The 23,061-nt window shown below is 36.0% G+C and overlaps 1 protein-coding gene across 2 annotated transcripts in view; it reads left to right on the top strand.

Annotated features, from left to right (window-relative positions):
• The window catches only part of SELENOF (selenoprotein F), a 50,893-nt gene extending 28,855 nt beyond the window's left edge, over positions 1-22,038 (top strand). For both annotated transcript variants that reach the window (XR_002524419.1, XM_003892151.4), the window contains exons 3-5: positions 3,734-3,797; positions 16,425-16,474; positions 21,153-22,038. Coding sequence is in view for 1 of the 2 variants with exons in the window: in XM_003892151.4 (XP_003892200.2) it covers positions 3,734-3,797; positions 16,425-16,474; positions 21,153-21,284 (246 nt within the window). In the remaining variant the exon portion in view is untranslated. The remainder of the gene's footprint in view (positions 1-3,733; positions 3,798-16,424; positions 16,475-21,152) is intronic.
• Positions 22,039-23,061: the final 1,023 nt, after the last annotated feature.

Raw genomic sequence — 23,061 nt, 5'->3', positions numbered from 1 at the left:
GTCTTTTTTGCATGCACTAGAGAATTTCTACTATTTATAAGTAGCATCTATTTCATTGTGTGTGAATTTGTATGTAGTGCCAAAGATACTTAGGATTATACAGCATTTTAAATTTACTACAATCTGTAGTTAAATTATTTATTCACCATGCAAAACAAATATTTTCCTATGAACACCACAGATCATATATATATGTGTGTATGTGCATGTATATATGTATATATATGTGTATATATATGTGTGTGTGTATATGCCAGCTAACAACACAGATTAATGCTTTTAGAATTTGACTTTTAATAATGTTCTGCAAGTTTGAGTTCCATCCATTTTCTTTTTTTACCCTGGAATGGAACTGCTCTACAAACTTTGTCAAAGGAACTTGAAATATTTTTGAAGTTTTGTCATGAAAAAAAAGACATTTAATTTTGTTAAATGAATAGTTCTCTCCCTTTAGCACACCTGTGTTGAGAAGCTTTGTGTCTGGTTCTGGGGGAAATTAAGACATTTCCTGTCTACTGTCAAGTTATAGGCTATTTGATGCACATTATGATGAGAACAAAATTCTATGAAAGTTTATTAGGAAAATCACTACCTGACACTAGGAAATCAACAAAAGTTTTTTTGAAAAAGGTCACATCTGAGCTGCCTGCTCATTAAAGGGTATGTTTCTAATATTTTTGGTTAATCAGTTGATATTTTGTGGTGCATAGACAAGCTTCCCATGAGTGGGTTATGGATGTGCTAAGATAGATACTGAGTCCTTGAGCCCTTGAGACAGCCAAGTGGGGCCTGGGGTAAGCAGGGCTCCTAGGCTAGTCTTGCGCAGTTAAAAGCTGCTTCATCCTTTTACTCCAGTGCTCCGTACAATCACTATCATTTCCCACATGTATCATGTATAAAGAAGCAGTGGTGTAGAGAAATATTATTAGATAAGGTAGTAGAATCTCCACCAAGAATTTCTAAAGGATTATAAGCAAAAGATAACTCTAATAACCAAATCTAAATATGGCCTTATATGCTTTTAATTATAGTAAAATGTACATAAAATTCACTGTTTTAACCATTTTTAAGTGTACAGTGCTATGGTATTAAGTACATTCACATTGTTGTACATACGTGTTATCCATCTTTCCCCGGAGTCTTCCCAAACTGAAATTTTATACCCATGAAGCAATAGCTCCCTATTCCTTGCCCCCACTGACAACTACCATTCTACTTTCTATATCTGAATTTTTGACTACTGTAGTTACGTCATTTAAACATTTGTCCTTTTGTGACTGCCTTATTTCACTTAGCAAGATGTCATTAATGTTGTAATAAGATTCGTTTATGTTGTAATATGTGTCCGAATTTTTTTTTTTTTTTTTTTTTTTTTTTTTAGAGAAGTCTCGCTCTTGTCCCCCAGGTTTGAGTGCAATGGCTTTATCTCAGCTCACTGCAACCTCCGCTTCCTGGGTTCAAACGATTCTCCTGCCTCTGCCTCCCAAGTAACTGGGTTTAAGGCACCTGCCACCACACCTGGCTAATTTTTGTATTTTTTAGTAGAGACAGGGTTTCACCATGTTGGCCAGGCTGGTCTCAAACTCCTGACCTCAGATGATCCGCCTGCCTCGGCCTCCCAAATTGCTGGGATTACAGGCGTGAGCCACTGTACCCAGTCAGAATTTCCTTCCTTTTAAAAGCTGAATAATGCTTTGTTGTATGTATGTACCATATTTTGTTTTTCCATTCACCTGTTAATGAACACATGAGTGGGAAAACACCTTTTGGCTATTGTGAATAATGTTGCTGTGAACATGGGTATATAAATATCTGTTTGATGCCTTGCTTTCACTTCTTTTGAGTATATACCTAGAAGTAGAATCGCAGATCATATGGCAATTCCATTTTTAATTTTTTGAAAAACTGCAATTCCATTTTCTATAGCCACTGGACCACTTCTCATTCCCAATAGCAGTGTACAAGGGTTCCAATTTCTCCACATCCTCATCTCTTTTTTTTTTTTTAAATAATAGCTATCTCAGTGGTGTGAAGTGGGATTTCATTGTGGTTTTGATATGCATTTCCCTAATCTCTAGTAATGTTGACTATCGCTTCATTAGCTTATTGGTAATATGGCCTTATTTTTCAATATATTTTTTTTCTGGAGTTCTAACCAAGATTAGCCAAATCTTTTTCAAAAGAAACTTATTGCATAGAATTAAGGTTTTTTTTTTTTTTTTTTTTTTTTTTTTTTTAGACAGAGTCTTGCTCTGTTGCCAGGCTGGAGTGCAGTGGCGTGATCTTGGCTCACTGCAACCTCCGCCTCCCGGGTTCAAGCGATTCTTCTGCCGCAGCCTCATGAGTAGCTGGGACTACAGGCGCCTGCCACCACACCCAGCTAATTTTTGTATTTTTAGTAGAAACAGGGTTTCACCGTGTTGGCCAGGATGTTCTCAATCTCTTGACCTCGTGATCCACCCGCCTCAGCCTCCCTAAGAGCTGCGATTACAGGCATGAGCCACCGTGCCCAGCCAAATTAACCTATTCTTAAAGTTTTATTGCTGCAGTGAACCTTAGAGATCATCAGAATTCTTAATCTGAAATCCACCATTGGTTTCAGAGTCCATGAACAGCCTGCATTAAAGCAAAATTCTGTCAGCTTCTCAGAAGGGTCAGTGACTCCCCAAAAACATAAGAATTGATCTAGCCCAAAGTCATCAAACTGTTAAGAATCATTATCTTTTTAGGTCACATTAAGGTGGTGTTTAAATCACTACTTTGTGCCTTTCTGTATTTTCCAAACTATTTTAAATAAACATGCATAGGGCATTTTTTTTTAATTAAATAAATTCAGTTAAAAAATTAAATTTAATTAAATTTTAGAACCTGAAAAAGTAAAGTCCATCTTTCTTGAACCTCCATAAAAAACAAATCTAAAAGCCAAGAAGAAATGAAATGGATATGATTGTTCTTAAAATTGCCAGCCTTCTCTTATGGTCACAACATTTCCAAGTATATTCCTGCCCTATAAAAAGAATAGTCAGGCTCTGCAACTACAAAAAAATGTGATGTTTACCATTGAATCCATTTCAGCTGAATTCATTGCAATAAAATATTTGCATTTGAGTTTTTTATAATGAGCTTTTACTATAAAGTGAATGTGCAGGTTCTGTAGAAAAGAGATATTTACCATTGAATCCATTTCAGCTAAATTTCATTAAAGGAAAATATTTGCATTTGAGTTCTTTATAATGAGATTTTACTGCTTTTCTTATAATATCTCTACATAGTACTTTCTGTAACAGTTGTTTTAATTTTAAAACTTAGATCACTTAAAAGCAACCAGAAAGAATTTTTATTAAGTAACTATCTTGGATGATATAGACCTATATTCAGTTTATCACCCTAAACAAAAAAGTAGGAAATATTTAATATTTTGTAGAGCTTCCTAGGATATCTTACCTATTTAAAGTTTATTGTTAAATTTCCGTATCTACTTCAGTCTTTTTGACTAGGTTTAAGAGTAATTGAAGTAGGTTGGAAGTTCCTCTATCATTTATTATACTTGGGCCTCCATCTTCTCTTCTGTTAGACCGGAACTGCATGGTCCTGTCTAGCTAACCAGCTTTGACATTTCTTTGATCTATATATCTGCTAACTGTAGTGTTTATGCTGTGAAAATTTATATTTATTTTACAAGTACATTTTTAATTTATACAAATTTTTTAAATTCCTGTTTTTCCTTTTGTAGCTGTACGCAGGAGCTATTCTTGAAGTTTGTGGATGAAAATTGGGAAGGTTCCCTCAAGTCCAAGGTATATAAAATTTACTCCAGTAAGCTGTTCAGTCATTTAAAATCAACATTTTATGTGAATTGTTTTCATTATATATTCCCAGGAATAAGAATTTTTAGGATTATACTTTCTCAACAATAATATGTATTTTTTTCACATTTGTTTTCATGGAGGTGGTTTGTTAAAGTAATTGGTGAATGCTATGTTATTTTAAGCGAAAACAATATATGAAATTTAGAGGCCGGGCATGGTGGCTCACGCCTGTAATCCTAGCACTCTGGGAGGCCAAGGCAGGTGGATCACAAGGTCAGGAGTTCGAGACCAGCCTGGCCAAGATGATGAAACCCTGTCTCTACTACAAATACAAAAAGTAGCTGGGTGCAGTGGCGGATGCCTACTATCCTAGCTATTCGGGAGGCAGAGACAGGTGAATCACTTGAACCCGGGAGGTGGAGGTTGCAGTGAGCCAAGATCACGCCACTGCACTCCAGCCTGGGCGACAGAGCAAGACTTTGTCTCTAAAAAAAAGAAGAGAAAAATTTAGATTTAAAATACAACACATGAAGGAGTTATTTTCTTAAAAGAAGAGCCTTTCCTTTGCCAGGTGTGAATTTTGCAAGAGCCTTTCCTTTACCAGATGTAAGTGTAATTTCTTTAAGTAGCACACCATTGTAGTGTATTTTAAATGTGAATTGATTTGTGTGGAACAATTGCATTAAGAGTAGACCTGTACAAAATAACAAATCACCAAAGAAAGAAGTAATTGCCAAAGAATTTGAAATACAAAAGAGAGAAAGCCATATGTATATATCTTTACAGGGAATTTTAAGGATAAACATGTTAAAGGATAATTGTGAAGGTATATTCTTTGGGTTGACATCAGACAATAATGAGGAGCTTTGCATTACCAAGAAAGGCTTGAACTAAGGCTTTTGTCTTCTGTCCTTGCATGTCACTTTGAAAATCAGTTTTATGAAACTGAACTTGTCTGAAGGTAATAATGCTTTCTCTTTTTTTTTTTAAATACATAGATAAGTATTTAATTTACATACCTCATTCTACCTCGATTTTTGCTGACATTCCCCTGATTTCTTGCCTTATTTAGTTAATGGCAAGAGAATTTTTTGGATTTAATATTTTATAAAATTGCCTGTATTAGCACATGCTTTTTATTGCTGATCTAGAATTGTTTATAATAAAATATTGATCATTTGGCACAGATACGTAATATAGAAGTTTGACTTGGGACACTTAATGAGGCCCAAAGCAGATATATATCTAATCAAAAACAGTCTTTGTTAGAGTAACACATTCTAATATAGCAAAGAAGATATTACTTTTGCTTGAGGAAAAAATTTCTTACTCTGTTTTTTTTTTGTTTTTGCCTCAAACACTTAAATTCAGAATTGTACCACAGTTGTTTTGGCTTTTTTGTATCCATTCTCTGAATGATGGTGTGAGCATTCTTATTTCTAGAAAGGTTTAGCAATTGATTTTTAGCTGCATTGATTTTACTTACTTGTTTTATTAAAAACAACATTTTATAACTTAGATTTTCGTGAGAATCAAGAGTAACTTTGATACTGTGATTAGCCTTCCTAGTTATGATATCAGATTTTATTATCTATGGTAATACATATTATGTAAATTATCAAACCTTAGGGTACATATATCATACTGTCTTTTCCTTTTGAAAACAATTGAATTTTAATGCTATGTATAAATATTTAATTATCTACTTGCTTAAAATAAAAATTATTAATTCCATAATGTGTAACTGTATTTAATATTATATATAATATCAGTATTTTCTGAGCCCATGAAAAGTTGTTATAATTGTGATAAAACCATTAAATTCCCACCCTCAGAATTTCCATCTTAAAGATATTCTGAAATACAGCATGGAGAATTGTTGCTATAAAGCAGTAATTACAAATACCAAACTAACTTTCATGTCATCACTGCCTCATATTCTTTTCTCTCTCTGTCTCTCTCTCTCTTTTTTTTTTTTTCTTTTTTTTCTTGAGACAGAGTTTCACTGTTGCCCACGCTGGAGTGTAGTGGTGCAATTTCAGCTCATTGCAACCTCCACCTCCTGGGTTCAAGTGATTCTCCTGCCTCAGCCTCCTGAGTAGCTGGGACTACAGGTGCATGCCACCACACATGGCTAATTTTTTTTATATTTAGTAGAGACGGGGTTTTGCCACATTGGCCAGGCTGGTCTCAAATTCCTGACCTCAGGTGATCTGCCTGCCTTGGCCTCCCAATGCTGGGATTACAGGCATGAGCGACTGCACCCGGCCACTGCTTCATATTTTTTATCTTCAACATCAAGTAGCTTCTGGGATTATCATGATAATCTTCATTATACTCTAGCTTATAATACATTGTCAATTTTTAAGATCACTTAATTTAAATTAGCCATTTCATGAAACAGGAGTAAATTAATGTTAAATTATTTCAGAAAAAGGAAGAATTTAAATTTTGGTATGTTTTACCCACATTAAACCACTCAGAGTTGTGTAAAAAAAATCCCAGATCATATTTCTTAGTCAATTCCAAATATGCCTTCTAAAATAACTTTTTTTCCTTATTCTAGTTGCTTAAGTATAGAAGCCTGTCTATAATAATTTCTCATAGTTGATTCTAGTATTCTGTCACTTCACGTGTGGTGACATCCTAAGTAATCATGTTTTTTTTTCTCTCGCTTGAGTCTTCTGTGTAAAGAATGTGGCTGTCTCTCAGAAAGTAATGTGGTTTATTCCTAATTTTGTAGGGCTTGGCAAACTTTCTGTAAAGAACTAGATAGTAAAAATTTTCAGCTTTATAGGCAACATGAGCTCTGTTGTAACTATCGAACTCTGCTGTTAGAGCACGGAAGCAGCCATAGACAGTACTTAAACGAATGCACTGTGTTCTGGTAAAACTTTATTAACAAAAGCAAGCAGGACAGATTTGGCCCATGGGCCTCAGTTTGGCAACCTCTGTATTAGAATCATAAACCTTCAGACACAAAAAGGAGTTTTGAAGTAATGTAGTTCAAGTTGAACATCCTCATAATTAAAAATCTGAAATCTAGAATGCTCCAAAATATGAAACTTTAAAAATGCTGCAAAAAATTACCTTCAGGCTGTATGTATAAGGTATATATGAAACATAAATGAATTTCAGGTTTATATTTGGGTCCCATCCCCAAGATATGTCATTCTATATATGCAAGTATTTCCACATCCAAAAAAATAAAACACTTACAGTCCCGTGCATTTCAGTTAAGGATACTCAACCTGCTTCTCATGCCAACTACGATTGATTGGTAGCCATGCTTAAGGTTGCATTGCTACATTGGAGTTTTGCTGGAAAGAATACTGATCCATTAGCATTATCTTCATTGATTTTCTTGTTTATAAAATGGGTTACAGTTGAGGTATAATAGGTTAATATCTACCTTATAGGGCTGTTCTGAGGATTAATGAGATAACATGTAAATCACGTAGTATGTGTCTGGCACCAGCAAATACAGAGTAAATCATTCCATAATTCTATAAATGTGTATTGATGCTTACTGTATGTCAATCACTATTCCAGTAATGAAGATGTTAAGTGGTAAGTATTGTTATTGTATCTTATATTTGCTGCTTGGTTAATAATAAGTTTCAATTATGAACCATCAAACATTCATATACTCATACATTGGTCATCTTTAAAAAAACATTCAAGTCAATATATATTATAACTGCAACCTTTCTCGTATGCAAAATTCTGTATATTGACCTCTAGCCATTTTTCAAAGTACCATAATGGTGCTTCTCTTTCTACCATTTTACCTCCTGACTACTAAATCTTACTTGGCCCTAGCATTTGAAACTCTTTTCACTTGTGTGACTTCATGATCTCCTAGCTTTCTCCTACTTCCAACATATCTTTCTCTTCTGTTCTAGCATCTCTTTTACTGCCCGCACTTCAAACGTTATTGTTAGTGAGGGTCTATTATCTTCAGATTTTCTTCTCTTCTGACTTTACCGAATGGTGTCCCACTCGCTCAGTTTCAATTACAGTACTTATCTGATGACTCCCAATCTATATCTTTACATAAAGTTTTATTTTGTTAGAAGTTGTATTTCTTATATTTTTTACTTCCATGGGACATTTCCATTTAGATTATTTCATAGGCACCTTAAACCAATATACATATATGAATCACCTGGGGATCTTCTTAAACTACAGAGTATAATTCTATAAATCTGGGATGGGTCCTGAGATTCTGTATTTCTTACAGTCCTACAGACTGTGGTCCACATTTTTAATAGAAAGGCTTTAAACCCAGCATGTCCAAAAACTGTATTAATCCTCTTCTCTATTAAAAGTATACCATCTTCCCTATTTCTATAAATGGCAATATGATCAGGCAAAAGCATAAGCATGAAACACAGGAATCATGATTGATCTTTTACACTTTATATCCAGTTAGTCACCATGTTGTGTCTCTTCTCCCTCAGTAATAACCTTCATAGTCCCTTTCTCTTTTTCTGTATTTTCAATCAGGGCCATAACATCTTTATCCAAAAGGATTAGTTACTTATTATCTAGTCTGCCTCTTTTCCCTTTTCTTACTTCATTACCTCTTTAACACAGCAGCCAGTGGAGACCCTTTTCATAAGACAAATCCGATTGTATCTCTCTCTTGCTTAAAATCCTTTATAGTTCTCTGTCACATACAAAATGACATACAAGACTCGCCATGACATAGTTTCTCATTTCTAGATTCACATCTCTAGTTTATGCAAAACTATTTGCAATTCTCTGAGCTCTGACTTCTGTGTGTTTGTACACACTGAAAATTCTTGCTAACTTGTGCTCCTTCCCAATTCTTGTGGCAAATTCCAGTTCATTCAAAATTTGGCTCCAGCATTGTTTTTGGGTGGTTTAAACAGTGTTTTACTTTTCTTTTTATGTTCCAGAACACCTCCCACATAAGATTATATTTGGCATACTGGTCTTTTGCCTCTCTCAAGCTAGAGCTCAAAGTTTGTGTTCTGTTTTTGTTTTGTTTTGTTTTTTGTTTTTTAATCATTGATACACCCAAAACCTATGTAACATTGCACCTGGTATTAAGAGGAATTCAAGTATTTATGGAATGAATGCACTGATTTATTAAAGTTTTCTAATTCAAGGGATGCCCCCACCTTTAACAGTTGAGAATCTGGAGAAAAGCCTGTGTTTCCATTTGTTATATGCCCTTGATGAATTTACAGGATTCAAACATTCATAAAAAGTTCTCATCTTTTCGTAAAAATCATAATTTTTTTAGTTTGTCTTGTCTTCATTTTGTACCTCCAGTCTCCCTAAATTCTCTTAAGTTGTCCTTTTCTGTTTTCAAGTGCTTCTAAATTGTCCTAATGGATGACACAATTTTCTACTCCAAATGTATATAATAGTATATTTTCTTTTTTTTTTTTTCTTTTTTTTTCTTTTTTTTTTGAGACAGTCTCGCTTTGTCTCCCAGGCTAGAGTGCAGTGGCATGATCTCAACTCACTTCAACCTCCACCTCCCAGGTTCCAGCAATTCTCTTGCCTCAGCCTCCCAAGTAGCTGGGATTACAGGCATGCGCCACCACGCCCAGCTAACTTTTGTGGTTTTTTTGGTATTTTAATAGAGATGGAGTTTCATCATGTTGGCCACGCTGGTCTGGAACTCCTAACCTCAGGTGATTTGCCCACCTTGGCCTCCCAGAGTGCTGGGATTACAGGTGTGAGCCACCACACCCAGCCAGTTTTCTTGTTTTAGAAATACTTTTTTGATTACTCAATAGCTTTTGTTGAACGCAGTTGAGAATTAGGTTGTCTGTTGTTGCCATTCTCTTTATATTGACATTTCTGGATATGGTATGACATTGTTATTTAGAGTATGTTCTGATTCGAATGTACTTACTCTAATCAACAGGATATTTCATCTCAAAATATAATCCTGTTTCAACATGACTATATTTCTGGCTAATCAACAGGATTATATTTTGTCCGAGTATATTTTGTCTCTTTTTTCATTTATATTTTCACGGGTTTGTGATTTTGAAAATAACATAATTCAAACATTTTTCTTTAACCTCAGAACATATACTTCCTTATTATCTCCCCATTTCCACATATACCCTCTTTATAGAACAAGGAGGAGGACAGATGTGGGTTTGGGTTTTGGGGTTTTTTTTTTTTAATACTCCTTAATACTTTTTTTAAAAAATAATCCCTTTTAATACTCCTTAAAGTTAGCTCTAAAGAGCCTCTGAATTATGAGAGTCCCTTGACATTCTGAGCAGTGTATATAGCAAAACCTAGCTCTTCTAGGGGGCAGCATGAATGGGTTGCTTGCTAACAATCCTAAGGGAAAAGCTGAAACATTTAATCTGTTTTTAAATTACTTCTGTTTATTTGATCACTTTGAGTGTTATTTACAAAATTGCCTTTATTAGTGACAAATAATTAAATTGACATAGGAACATTTTCTGGAAATTAGGGTGATTGGATTTTCTTTGGAAATCTCCAAATTGGTGGCTGGGCCAGGTGACTCAACGCCTGTAATCCCACCACTTTGGGAGGCCAAGGCAGGCGGATCACGAGGTCAGGCATTTGAGACCAGCCTGACCAGCATGGTGAAGCCCCATCTCTACTAAACAACAACAGCAAAAAAAAAAAACATTAGCGGGGAATCATTCTTTGATTTTATTGTGTGACCCACATAGTATGACACCATTTCTGTAGTCTTTTTTTTTTTTAAGCTTTCATTGAACATATTTGAGAATTTGAAATTTTTTTGCTTTCTGCCCATAATGGCAGAGAAGAAAATTGACAGAAACGCCTCTAATGATTAAATGAATCAGAAAATGAATGCAAAGAGATAAAATAACACTTTAGACCTGGAGTGACCAAGTAGCCAAACATGGCTGTTTTAAATATTTTCTTTTTTTTTTTTTTTTTTTTTTGAGACGGAGTTTCACTCCTGTTGTTCAGGCTGGAGTGCAATGGTGTGGGTGTGATCTTGACTCACCACAACCTCCACCTCCCAGGTTCAGGCAATTTTCCTACCTCAGCCTTCCGAGTAGCTGGGATTACAGGCATGCACCACCACACCCAGCTAATTTTTTGTAGTTTTAGTAGAGACGGGGTTTCTCCATGGGGTCAGGCTGGTCTCGAACTCCCGACCTCAGGTTATCTGCCCACCTCGGCCTCCCAAAGTGCTGGGATTATAGACATGAGCCACCGTCCCGGCCCAATTTTTTTAAATTATATAAAATTAAACATCCAGTTCTGTAGATGCACTAACTACATTTCAGATGCTCAGTAACCACCATACCAAAAAGAACAGATGAAGAATATTTCCATTATCTCAGAAAGTTCTATTAGAAAGTCCTATTCTAGACTCTAATGATAATAAAATTGTTCCATATGAGCAGAAGCTCAGATTCTGAAACCTCATTTGACAATATCCTGAATGAATTTTCTCAAAAATCAAGAGTGAGTGAATAAACAATATATTACCAAGGTCAGAAAGGAAATAATAGTTTTGTTTTGTTTTGTTTCTTTGAGACGGAGTCTCGCTCTGTTGTCCAGGTTAGAGTGCGGTGACGGGATCTCGGCTCACTGCAACCTCTGCCTCCCAGGTTCAAACAGTCCTCCTACCTCAGGCTCCCAAGTAGCTGGAACTACAGGCATGCACCACCATGCCTGGCTAATTTTTATTTATTTTTATTTTTGTATTTTTTTTATTTATTTTTTTTAGACGGAGTCACACTGTAGCCCAGGCTGGAGCGCAGTGGCGCGACTTTGGCTCACACTGCAAGCTCCGCCTGCCAGGTTCACGCCATTCTTCTGCCTCAGCCTCCAGAGTAGCCGGGACTACGGGCGCCTGCCACCAGGCCAGCTATTTTTTTGTATTTTTAGTAGATACAGGGTTTCACCGTGTTAGCCAGGATGGTCTGGATCTCCTGACCTGGTGATCCGCCTACCTCGGCCTCTCACAGTGCTGGGATTACAGGCGTGAGCCACCGCGCCCAGCCCATGCCTGGCTAATTTTTGTATTGAGACAGGGTTTCACCATGTTGACCAGGCTGGTCTCTAACTCTTGACCTCGGGTGATCTGCCCGCCTCGGTGGCTTACGGCTGTAATCCCAGCACTTTGGAAGGCCGAGGCGGGTGACTCACCTGAGGTTGGGAATTCGAGACCAGCCTCACCAACATGGAGAATCCTCGTCTTTTCTAAAAATACAAAAAAAAATTAGCTGGGCGTTGTGGTGCATGCCTGTAATCCCAACTACTCGGGAGGCTGAGGCCGGAGAATTGCCTGAACGCGGAGGCGGAGGTTGCGGTGAGCCAAGATCGTCCAGTTGCATTCCAGCCTGGGCAACAAGAGCAAAACTATACCTCAAAAAAACAAACAAACAAAAAAAAAGAGCCAGAGTAAAAATAAGTTAGAGCCTATTAGAAATGTATTTGGAATCTGAAATCAATATTTACAGCGTGGCTGTGCTCTAATTTCATGCATGATTGTCAATGAGCAGTTAGTTGCCTTGAAAGCATAATGCTCATTTTGGTTATATTTACCTTCAAAATCAGGAAAATACGGAATAAATGTTTGAATTTATGTGGTTAATTCTTATTAAAATTTCGAATAGATTTGTTTTTCACTATCCCTTTATTCTTCTGTAAAATTATTCATAAAATCATTTAAAAATACAAAAATAAACAGAGTTCACTGAACCCAGATGGTAAATGATGGTGGTATTTTTTCTTGTATACTGAAAGTTATTAGTAAAATATTCCAGCTGCCCTCCTCCAGAATCTTTTAAAGGAAAAAAAAAGTATCTTTAAGGTTGCCTTAAGCTCCATTATTTCTTTTCTGGACTTTATTTGCTATTTGCATATTTAATGACTCATGCAGCTATAGAGCACATGACATGTGATTACAATATGATCAAGTCAAGAATACAACAAATAATATTATGTATTCAAATACCAATCTTTTTATACAATTTTAAAATTCACCATCCTTATTTTGCTTATAATTTGTAAAACATCTAGAGGGTTTTTTCTCATTCATAACTGTGCCATGATGTATGTTTACATTGAGAAATTAAATACAGTGGTAGGTTTAGTAATAAAATGGAGGCCAAAATCATTGAACTTGAGGAATTGTAGTTTTTCCTGACTGGCTGAAGATCCACCAGCACAGTTGCCTTTCTTAGCATACATTTTTATCATACTTTTTCAGTTTACTTTCTTCACTAAAACGTTTGAAGTTGACTTTGGGGCTATTGTGACTATTAAGAAATATCAAATTTTAGGAGTAATTTGAAGTAGTAAGAGATAAAATTCTTTTGAATCCTTTAGAATTATGTCAAAAGAAGGACTGTTTTATGTTCAAGTGAACATAAATTCTCAGTTCTTATTTTGTTTCTTGTTTACTTATGACTCTAACATACTAAGATCTCCTTTCTCTGAACTTAGAGTACTTATTGTCAATTGTTAAATTAACGACATTGTTTTTATGATCACCTCTTTTTATTTGTTGCAGATCTGTTTAAGCAGACTGTAGATGTATTGACATTAAAGAACTCAGTTTCCTTATATTCTCCTGTAGCTTATCGAATGCCATGTGTATATAATGAGTACTCAAATATTTGTTAAAAGATTTATTTACTGCCTGTAAAATGTGATTTGCTGCTACAAGGTATTTAACAGATCCTCTCTTTCAAAATTAGGAAGCTATGGATCTGTGTTTAGCAGAGAGAAAAGGAAAGAACTGATGAAAATAGTAATTAGTGACTCATCTTAGTATTCCTTTTAAATTTGTTCACTTATTGCAGTCTGTTAAATCATTTTAATAAGTGAACTATTAAGTATGCTAAGCTCTGTTATGGATCCAAAACAACATATGTAAGAATAGTCCTTTTACAGGTTTCTTATGTAGTAGAGAAGGCATGTAGACACAGTTACTGCGTGTTACACAGTATTTTGCACAGACATGCAAATAGCATTTGCCAGAGGAACAGAACAGCATAAAAGGCAATAAAAATAACAAGATCATTTTTGTTTGGGGATTCAGGAGTTTGTGGAATACTGGAAAAATCCTAAAGGATAAAGTTAATAGAAAACGATATTTTAATAAGCCAGAATAGCATAATTGGTTTTATTTTGAAATAAATTTTGTAGAGGAGTATTAGGTGAGATATTTGAGTCAAATATGTGAAGACTCTCATAATGAAGCAAACTGATAGCACTATTGCTATCTAATTCTAAAGTAAAAACTCAAAAGTATGTGTGTCACTATAAAATCTAAGATGAGAATTATGCAAATGATCAATAACTGGTATTAAGAATGATCAAGTATCTAAATGAAACAATTGCTTTTATTTTAGAAAAATGTATTACAGGCCGGGCGCAGTGGCTCACGCCTATAATCCCAGCACTTTGGGAGGCCAAGGCAGGCGGATCACAAGGTCAGGAGATCGAGACCATCCTGGCTAACATGGTGAAACCCTGTCTCTACTAAAAACACAAAAAATTAGCCAGGCGTGGTGGCCCGCGTCTGTAGTCCCAGCTACTCAGGAGGCTCAGGCAGGAGAATCGCTTGAACCCAGGAAGCAGAGGTTGCAGTGAGCCGAGATCACGCCACTGCACTCCAGCCTGGGCAAGACCAAGCCTGACCCCTCGCTCAGCCAAGTGAGACCCCGTCTCAAAAAAAAAAAAAGAAACAAAGGAAAATGTATTACACACCTTTTAATTTGAATTAATTAGGCATGATCATTATTGAAAATTGGCAAATTATAGATTGATAGCATCCAAAACGGGAAAACATTCATTTAAAACTTTCCCGAATAAATGCCCCACGTGGCCGGGCGCGGTGGCTCAAGCCTGTAATCCCAGCACTTTGGTAGGCTGAGACGGGCGGATCACGAGGTCAGGAGATCGAGACCATCCTGGCTAACGCGGTGAAACCCTGTCTCTACTAAAAAATACAAAAAACTAGCCGGGCGAGGTGGCGGGCGCCTGTAGTCCCAGCTACTCGGGAGGCTGAGGCAGGAGAATGGCGTAAACCCGGGAGGCGGAGCTTGCAGTGAGCTGAGATCCGGCCACTGCACTCTAGCCTGGGCGACAGAGCCAGACTCCATCTCAAAAAAAATAAAAATAAAAATAAATGCCCCACGTATAGGCCTTTATTAAAATAATAACAGTAAATGTTTTTTGAACCACTGTATATATTTTAAGATTTGTTTAGGGCTTTTTCATTTGCACATGAAAATATTCACCTTTTTAAAACAACAATAGGAAACAAATTGAAGAAAAAGAAACAGGGAAAATCCTTGCTTTTTACACATATAAGTTTTCTTTGTCACTAAATATAGATCATAATTTTTTTAATGATTATGTGGTTCATATTAATTTATTTGACCAATATCATTTTACACATTTAAATTATTTCCAAATTTTCAGACTTGGTTAGCAAGACTTTTTATAAGTTATTTCCTCAGAATAAAGAAAGTCCCAGAAGTGTACTTGCAGGTTTACAAACTATGTACATTTTAAGACTCGTGGTTGATTTTGCTGAGTATCCTTCAGGAAGGATGTACCCATAATATTCCTCCCATAGCTCATTCCCAGCAAAATCCATCTCCCTGTTCCCTCTCTACCCTTTAGTATTCTTTTTAATCTTTGTAATTCTGAATGTGAGTACCTCATTGTTTGGGCATTTCTTCGATTATATGTGAAGTTGAACATTTATTTCAAATGTTTATTGACCATTTGTATATTTGTACATATTGCTATACATAGTGTTTTTTCTTAATTATTTGTAAGAGCCCTTTTATATATTTGAGATAATTTTCTTCAGTTTGTCATTTTTTAATTTGCTTATGGTGGTGTTTTGCTGTCTTGATGTTTCCATTTTTACATAGGCATATCTATAAAACATTTCCTTTTGGGTCATACTTAGGAGTAGAATTTTATATTCCATATTTTTCTCTGTGCTGTAGGCTTTGGTAGTATTTTTAACCTCTCCTTTTTAGCAGTTATCGTGACTGATTATTAGTTCTGAGATTATTTTTTTCTAAACAGTTTGGCAGTTTTCTCAGAAGTATTTATCGAATAACCCATGCACACCGCCAGGCAAACATATATCTCTTTTTCCCTCTCCCCTTCCCCTTTCCCTCTCTCTGATTTGATAGCTTTAGCACATTAAAAAATTCTCACAGACATTTTTATCTCTTTTAATTTCCTATTCTATTCTTTTCTCTGTTACGGTATCTGTATCACATAGTGTGTTAATAAACAGTGGAACAAATTCTCTTTCCATATCTTACTTTTTAAAAACTGCCCTGACTATTCTTACACATTTACTCTTAAAATTGAGCTATCATTTTTGTCAAGCCTTAAAATCCTATTGGAATTTGGGATTTCTATTAATTTGAAACAATTAATGTCTTCAAATATTGGAGAATATGGTATGTCTCTCCATTTATCCATAGATGTTTAAATTTTCTTCGTTTTTTTCATATAGGATATAATGCTTGATTTGTTAAGTTTATTTCCACTTTTATATTAATCTTTTTAGCTAGCTTGGATTTGGAAGTGAACTATTGAATCTTTTTCTTTTTTTATAAGCTTTCGTTAGGAGTGATAAACCCAAATTGTTCAGAGGACTACAAATCAAGGTAAGGTGATTGTAATGGAAATCTCTTTTTTCCAGCCTTAATTTCTTTATTTTATAATTAAAGTAGATATTTGAATAAATGATTTTCCCCATAAACATGTACAGATATTATGTATCAATTTAAATTTTTACTTTCACTGAAAAATAATTTTTTTAATAGACTTTATTTTTTAGAGCAGTTTTAGGTTTATGAAAATTTGGACGCAAAGGAAAGAGTATTCCCATACACTCCCTGGCCCCCACCCCCACCCTCATTTTTCCCGTTATAACATCTTGCATTGGTATAGTACATTTGTTACAATTGATGAATCAATATTGATATATTAATTAAGTTTAATAGTTCACATTAGCATTCATTCTTTGCGTTATGTGATTATAGGAGTTTTGCCAAATGCATAATATTACATATCTACCATTACAGTATCATACAGAATAGTTTCACCGCCCTAAGAAATCTCCAATCCTTCACACTTTCAGGTCATTTCTCTCCCTCTCCCTCTTCCCCACCCTCTGGCAACCGCTGATTTTCTTTCTTTTTTTTTTTTTTTTTTTTTTTTTTTGAGACGGAGTCTTGCTCTGTCGCCTAGGCTGGAGTGCAGTGGCACCATCTTGGTTCACTGCAACCTCCACCTCCTGGGTTCAAGCAATTCTCATGTCTCAGCCTCCTGAGTAGCTTTATTACAGGAGCATGCCTCCATGCCCAGCTAATTTTTTTGTATTTTTAGGAGAGATGGAGTTTTGCCATGTTGGCCAGGCTGGTCTCAAACTCCTGACCTCAAGCGAATCACCCGCCTCAGCCTTCCAAAGTGCTGGGTAATATTACAGGTGTGAGCCACTGCGTCTGGCCACCACTGATTTTTTTTATTATCTCTATAATTTTGCCTTTTCCAGATTGTTACATATTTGGAACCATACAATATGTAGCCTTTTCAGATTGGCTTCTTATTACTGAATATTACTCTGTTATACCAGTTTTGCCATTCACCTGTGGAATGACATCTTGGTTGCTTCCAATTCTGGGCAATTTTGAGTAAAGCTAATATAAATATTTTTGTGTAATTTCTGTGTACACAGAAGTTTTCAGCTCATTGAGGTAAGTAACTATGAGTGCAATTGCTGGATCATACAGTTAAGATTGTTTAACTTTGTAAGAAACTGCAAAACTGTCTTCCAAAGTGATGACATCATGTTACATTTGCCCTAGCAGTGATTAAGAGGTCCACATCCTCACCAGCTTTAGGTTTTGTCACTGTTTTGGATTTTAGTTGTTCTAATAAGTATGTGGTAGTATTTTATTGTTGTTTTAATTTGCAGTGCCCTAATGATACATGATTTGCATATCTTTTCATGTGTTTATTGCCATCTGTGTGTCTTTGATGAGATGTCTGTTCAGATCTTTTGCTCTCTTTTTTTAAATTGTGGTAAAAAATATTACATGTACAGTCTTAACCATTTTTAAGTATACTACAGTCCAGTATTAAGTATTTTCATATTGTTGTGTAAGAGGTCTCTATAACTTTTTCATCTTGTGAAACTGAAACTGTACACCCATTAAACACTTAATCTTTCTGTGCCCACCAACACCCCCGCCCTCCTGCCAGCCGTTGACAACTACCTGTTCTCTGCTTCTATAGTTTTGACTACTTCAGATACTTACTATGAGTGGAGTATTTGTCCTTTTATGACTGATTTATGTGGATCAAGGTTCATCCATGTTGTACTATGTGACAGGATTTCCTTCCTTTTTAAGAATGTATAGTATTCCACTACACACACGCACACAAACACATACATACACAGTTTTTTTTTTTGGACAAGGTCTTATTCTGTCCCCCAGGCTGGAGGACAGTGATGTGATCACAGCTCACTGCTCCCTCACCCTCTGAGGCTCAAGCGATCCTACCACCTCAGCCTCCCAAGATGCTGGGACCACAGGTACACACCAACATGACCAGCTAAATTTTTTTTATTTTTTATAGAGATGGGGTCTTGCTATGTTGCCTAAGCTGGTCTTGTATTCCTGGGCTCAAGCAATCCTCCTGCCTCAGCCTCCCAAAGAACAGGGATTTACAGTCGTGAGCCACTATGCCCAGCTCACATTTTCTTTATCCATGCATCCATCAGTGGACATTTGAGTTGCTTCCATCCCTTGGCTATTGTAAATAATGCTTTTATGACATTTGGGTGTGCAGATACCTCTTCAAGGCCATTAGTTCTTTTGAGTCTATATTCCAAGAAGCGGAATTGCAGGATCATATGGTAATTCTGTTTTTAATTTTTTGAGGAACCTCTATACTGTTTTCTATAATGACTTCACCATTTTACAATCCCACCAACAGGGCACAGGTGTTCCAATATCTCTGTGTCCTTGTCAACACTTGTTATTTTCTGCTTTTTGATAGTAGCCATCCTCATAGGTATGACGTACTATCTCATTGTGGCTTTGATTTGCATTTTTCTTAAAATAAATGGTGTCGAACATTTTGTTGACCATTTGTTTATCTTCTTTGGAACATTGTTTATTCAAGTCCTTTGCCCATTTTATAATTGGGTTTTGGTGGTTGTTGTTAAGTTGTGGAGGTTCCATCTATTCTGGATATTAAACCTTTATCAGATATATATAATTTGCAAATATTTTCTCCCCTTCTCTGGGTTGTCTTTTCATTCTGTTCGTTGTTTCATTTGATGCACTGAAGTTTTTAAGTTTGAGTGGTCCTGTTTGTCTGTCTGTGTTTTTTTGCCTACTTTTTACTTGAGGTTTTTTGTTTTTTGCCTTTTGGTAAGCTGAACTTTAGAGTTCTTTGTATATTTTGAATACAAGTTCTTTATCAGATAAGTGTTTTGCAACTGATAGTGGCATATAATTCCTTATACACATTGCTGGATTTGACTGCTAATATTTTGTTGAGGATTTTTAAAACTATATTCTATCTAATTTCTTATTTCCTTTTGGGATTATAGTAAGTTTTTTGTTTGTTTGTTTGTTTGTTTTTTGAGACGGAGTCTCGCTCTGTCACCCAAGCTGGAATGCAGTGGCATGATCTCCGCTCACTGCAAGCTCCACCTCCTGGGTTCACGCCATTCTCCTGCCTCAGCCTCCCAAGCAGCTGGGACTACAGACACCCGCCACCACGCCCGGCTCCTTTTTTGTATTTTTAGTAGAGACGGGGTTTCACTGTGTTAGCCAGGATGGTCTCGATCTCCTGACCTTGGGATCCACCCGGCTCGGCCTCCCAAAGGGCTGGGATTACAGGCATGAGCCACCGCGCCCGGCATCAGTTTTTTAATATTGGGATCTCAAATCCAAGCAAAAAAGAAAAAAACATCTTTAACTTAAGAAGTAACCTGACAAGCTGGGTGCAGTGGCTCACACCTATGTAATCCCAGCACTTTGGGAGGCCGAGGTGGGCAGATAACCTGAGGTCAGGAGTTTGAGGCCAAGCTGGCCAACGTGGTGAAACCCCATCTCTACTAAAAATACAAAAATTAGCTGGTTGTGGTGGCAGGGGCCTGTAATCCCAGCTACTTGGGAGGCAGAGGCAGGAGAATTGCTTGAACCCAGGAGGCAGAGGTGGCAGTGAGCCGAGATGGCGCCATTGCACTCCAGCGTGGGCAAAGAGCGAAACTCCGTCTCAGAAAAAAAAAAACCTGACCAAAATGTTTAAGTAGTAATGTTATATTGATTCATTAGCCTGGATGGCCTGTTTTTCTAAACTCCACAAGTGGGTTGGGAATATACCAAGTGTTAATAATCACATCAGAGCTAGTCTCCATCTTTGGAGTTCACAACCCCAGAATACCCTAGATAAACTGAAGCATATTTCTGGAAAGAAGTTGTAAGAACTCTGTCATCACTGCTGAACTACATAACTACATTTTTAGTTATCCAATGCTACTTAATTTAAAATTGAATTATTTGATCTCTTAATGAATGGCTGTTGTCATATTTACCCAGAATTAGAATTTCTCAGAGCTCTCTGGAGAAATACCGGACACAACTAATAGATATGAAGTTTCGAGAACCCAGCCTAATTCTAAACTGATTACAACTAAAATCATTAGATTTGTTACGCCAAGGAAAATGTATGATCCAGTGTGTGATTGCTTCTGTGTCTGAAAATTTATATGCACAGCCTACTTTAAAACATTGCTCTTATACCATCATTTTCTCAATTATTTTGAACTTGTATGTCTCCATCCAGTTTTAAATTCATTTGAGAGTATCATGTGGGCATTATATATTTGTTAGTTTCAATAATAAGCTCAAATCCCAAATAAACTGTCTTGCTACTAATATATATTTTTCTCTTTCAAAGTAAAATAATTTCACGTGCCTGTAGTCCTAGGGAGGCTGAGGTGGGAGGATCGCTTGAAATCAAGAGGTCTCCGGAGGTTGCAGTGAGCTGAGATTGTGCCACTACACTGCAGCCTGGGCGACAGAGCAAGACCCTTTCTTATGAATGAATGAATGAATTAATGATTTTTTAAATTCTCCTTTTTTTCCGAAATCCTGTAAAACTCTTCTCCTTAAAGATTTCCTTTAAGACTTGTTTATTGTCATATCTAAAAGCTTTTTTTTAATTACTTAATTTAAACTGAATTGAATTGCTTTGTCTTAGTTGAGGCTGAGAAGGCTCTTTCTGAACAGAAAGTAATTATGATGTCCCTCTTTTTTGTAGTATGTCCGTGGTTCAGACCCTATATTAAAGCTTTTGGATGACAATGGGAACATTGCTGAAGAACTAAGCATTCTCAAATGGAACACAGACAGTGTAGAAGAATTCCTGAGTGAAAAGTTGGAACGCATATAAATCTTGCTTAAATTTTGTCCTATCCTTTTGTTACCTTATCAAATGAAATATTACAGCTCCTACAAAATAATTTAGTTTTGCTTGCTTCCATTGATCAGTCTTTTACTTGAGGCATTAAACATCTAATTAAATCGTGAAATGGCAGTATAGTCCATGATATCTAAGGAGTTGGCAAGCTTAACAAAACCCATTTTTTATAAATTTCCATCCTCCTGCATTTGTTGATACCACTAACAAAATGCTTTGTAACAGACTTGTGGTTAATTATGCAAATGATAGTTTGTGATAATTGGTCCAGTTTTACGAACAACAGATTTTTAAATTAGAGAGGTTAACAAGACAGATGATTACTATGCCTCATGTGCTGTGTGCTCTTTGAAAGAAATGACAGCAGACTACAAAGCAAATAAGATATACTGAGCCTCAACAGATTGCCTGCTCCTCAGAGTCTCTCCTATTTTTGTATTATGCAGCTTTCTTTTTAATACAAATGTTATTTATAGTTTATAATGAATGCACTGCATTAAAAACTTTGTAGCTTCGTTATTGTAAAACATATTCAAGATCCTACAGTAAGGGTGAAACATTCACAAAGATTTGCGTTAATGAAGACTACACAGAAAACCTTCCTAAGGATTTGTGTGGATCAGATACATACTTGGCAAATTTTTGAGTTTTACATTCTTACAGAAAAGTCCATTTAAAAGTGATCATTTGTAAGACCAAAATATAAATAAAAAGTTTCAAAAATCTATCTGAATTTGGAATTCTTCTGGTTTGTTCTTTCATGTGTAAAAATGATGTTTTTCAGTGCATTTTTTTAATATAAGCCCTTTTTTAAGCAAAAATATAAAAATGGCTGTAATATTTAAAACTTATAACATCTTATTGTTGGTAATAGTGCTTTATATTTGTCTGATTTTATTTTTCAAAGTTTTTTCATTTATGAACACATTTTCATTGGTATGTTATTTAAGGAATATCTCTTAATGATATAGAATTTTTATATTAATTAATTTTCTTTACTTAACCTTCTGTCTGGTTCAAAGTGACTTCTTCATAAGATGTATCAAATTGGTCTGATACTGTATTCTGTCGGCTTTACCTCAGGATAAATTCTCAATAATCTAGAAACTTTGCTAACTGTTGATTTTGAATTAAATTTTTTAAATGAAGGATAGTTGGAAATCTATAAAGGCAGCTCTATCAGAGAATGTTTATAAAGTGTGTATGTATGTATGTATTTATTTATTTATTTATTGAGACGGAGTTTTGTTCTTGTTGCCCAGGCTGGAGTGCAATGGCATGATCTCAGCTCGCCGCAACCTCTGCCTCCTGGGTTCAAGCGATTCTTCTGCCTTAGCCTCGGAAGTAGCTGGGATTACAGGCATGCGCCACCACGCCCAGCTAATTTTGTATTTTTAGTAGAGACAGGGTTTCTCCATGTTGATCAGGCTGGTCTTGAACTCCCGACCTCAGGTGATCCTCCCACCTGGGCTCCCAAAGTGCTGGGATTACAGGCATGAGCCACCGAGCCTGGCCTATAAAGTATTTATTTTTAATAGAGATCTTTACTAGTGGTTTGTGTTATGTAATTCTTAAAATTAAGAAATATATTTTTAAAGCCAGCAAGATAACAAATACAAGCCCTAAGTAATTTGGCTAATCAAAATAATATAAGAAATCCTGGCAGACTTCTACTTTTGATCACCTATAGCAATGGAGAGGACCATCTTTTTGATAGTACAAGGCCCTGGTTAAATGTGCCACCAATCCC

Source organism: Papio anubis, chromosome 1 (assembly GCF_008728515.1).
Source record: "Papio anubis isolate 15944 chromosome 1, Panubis1.0, whole genome shotgun sequence".
In the NCBI taxonomy this organism is placed as follows: domain Eukaryota; kingdom Metazoa; phylum Chordata; class Mammalia; order Primates; family Cercopithecidae; genus Papio; species Papio anubis.
This window is presented reverse-complemented; position numbering and strand designations above follow the sequence as displayed.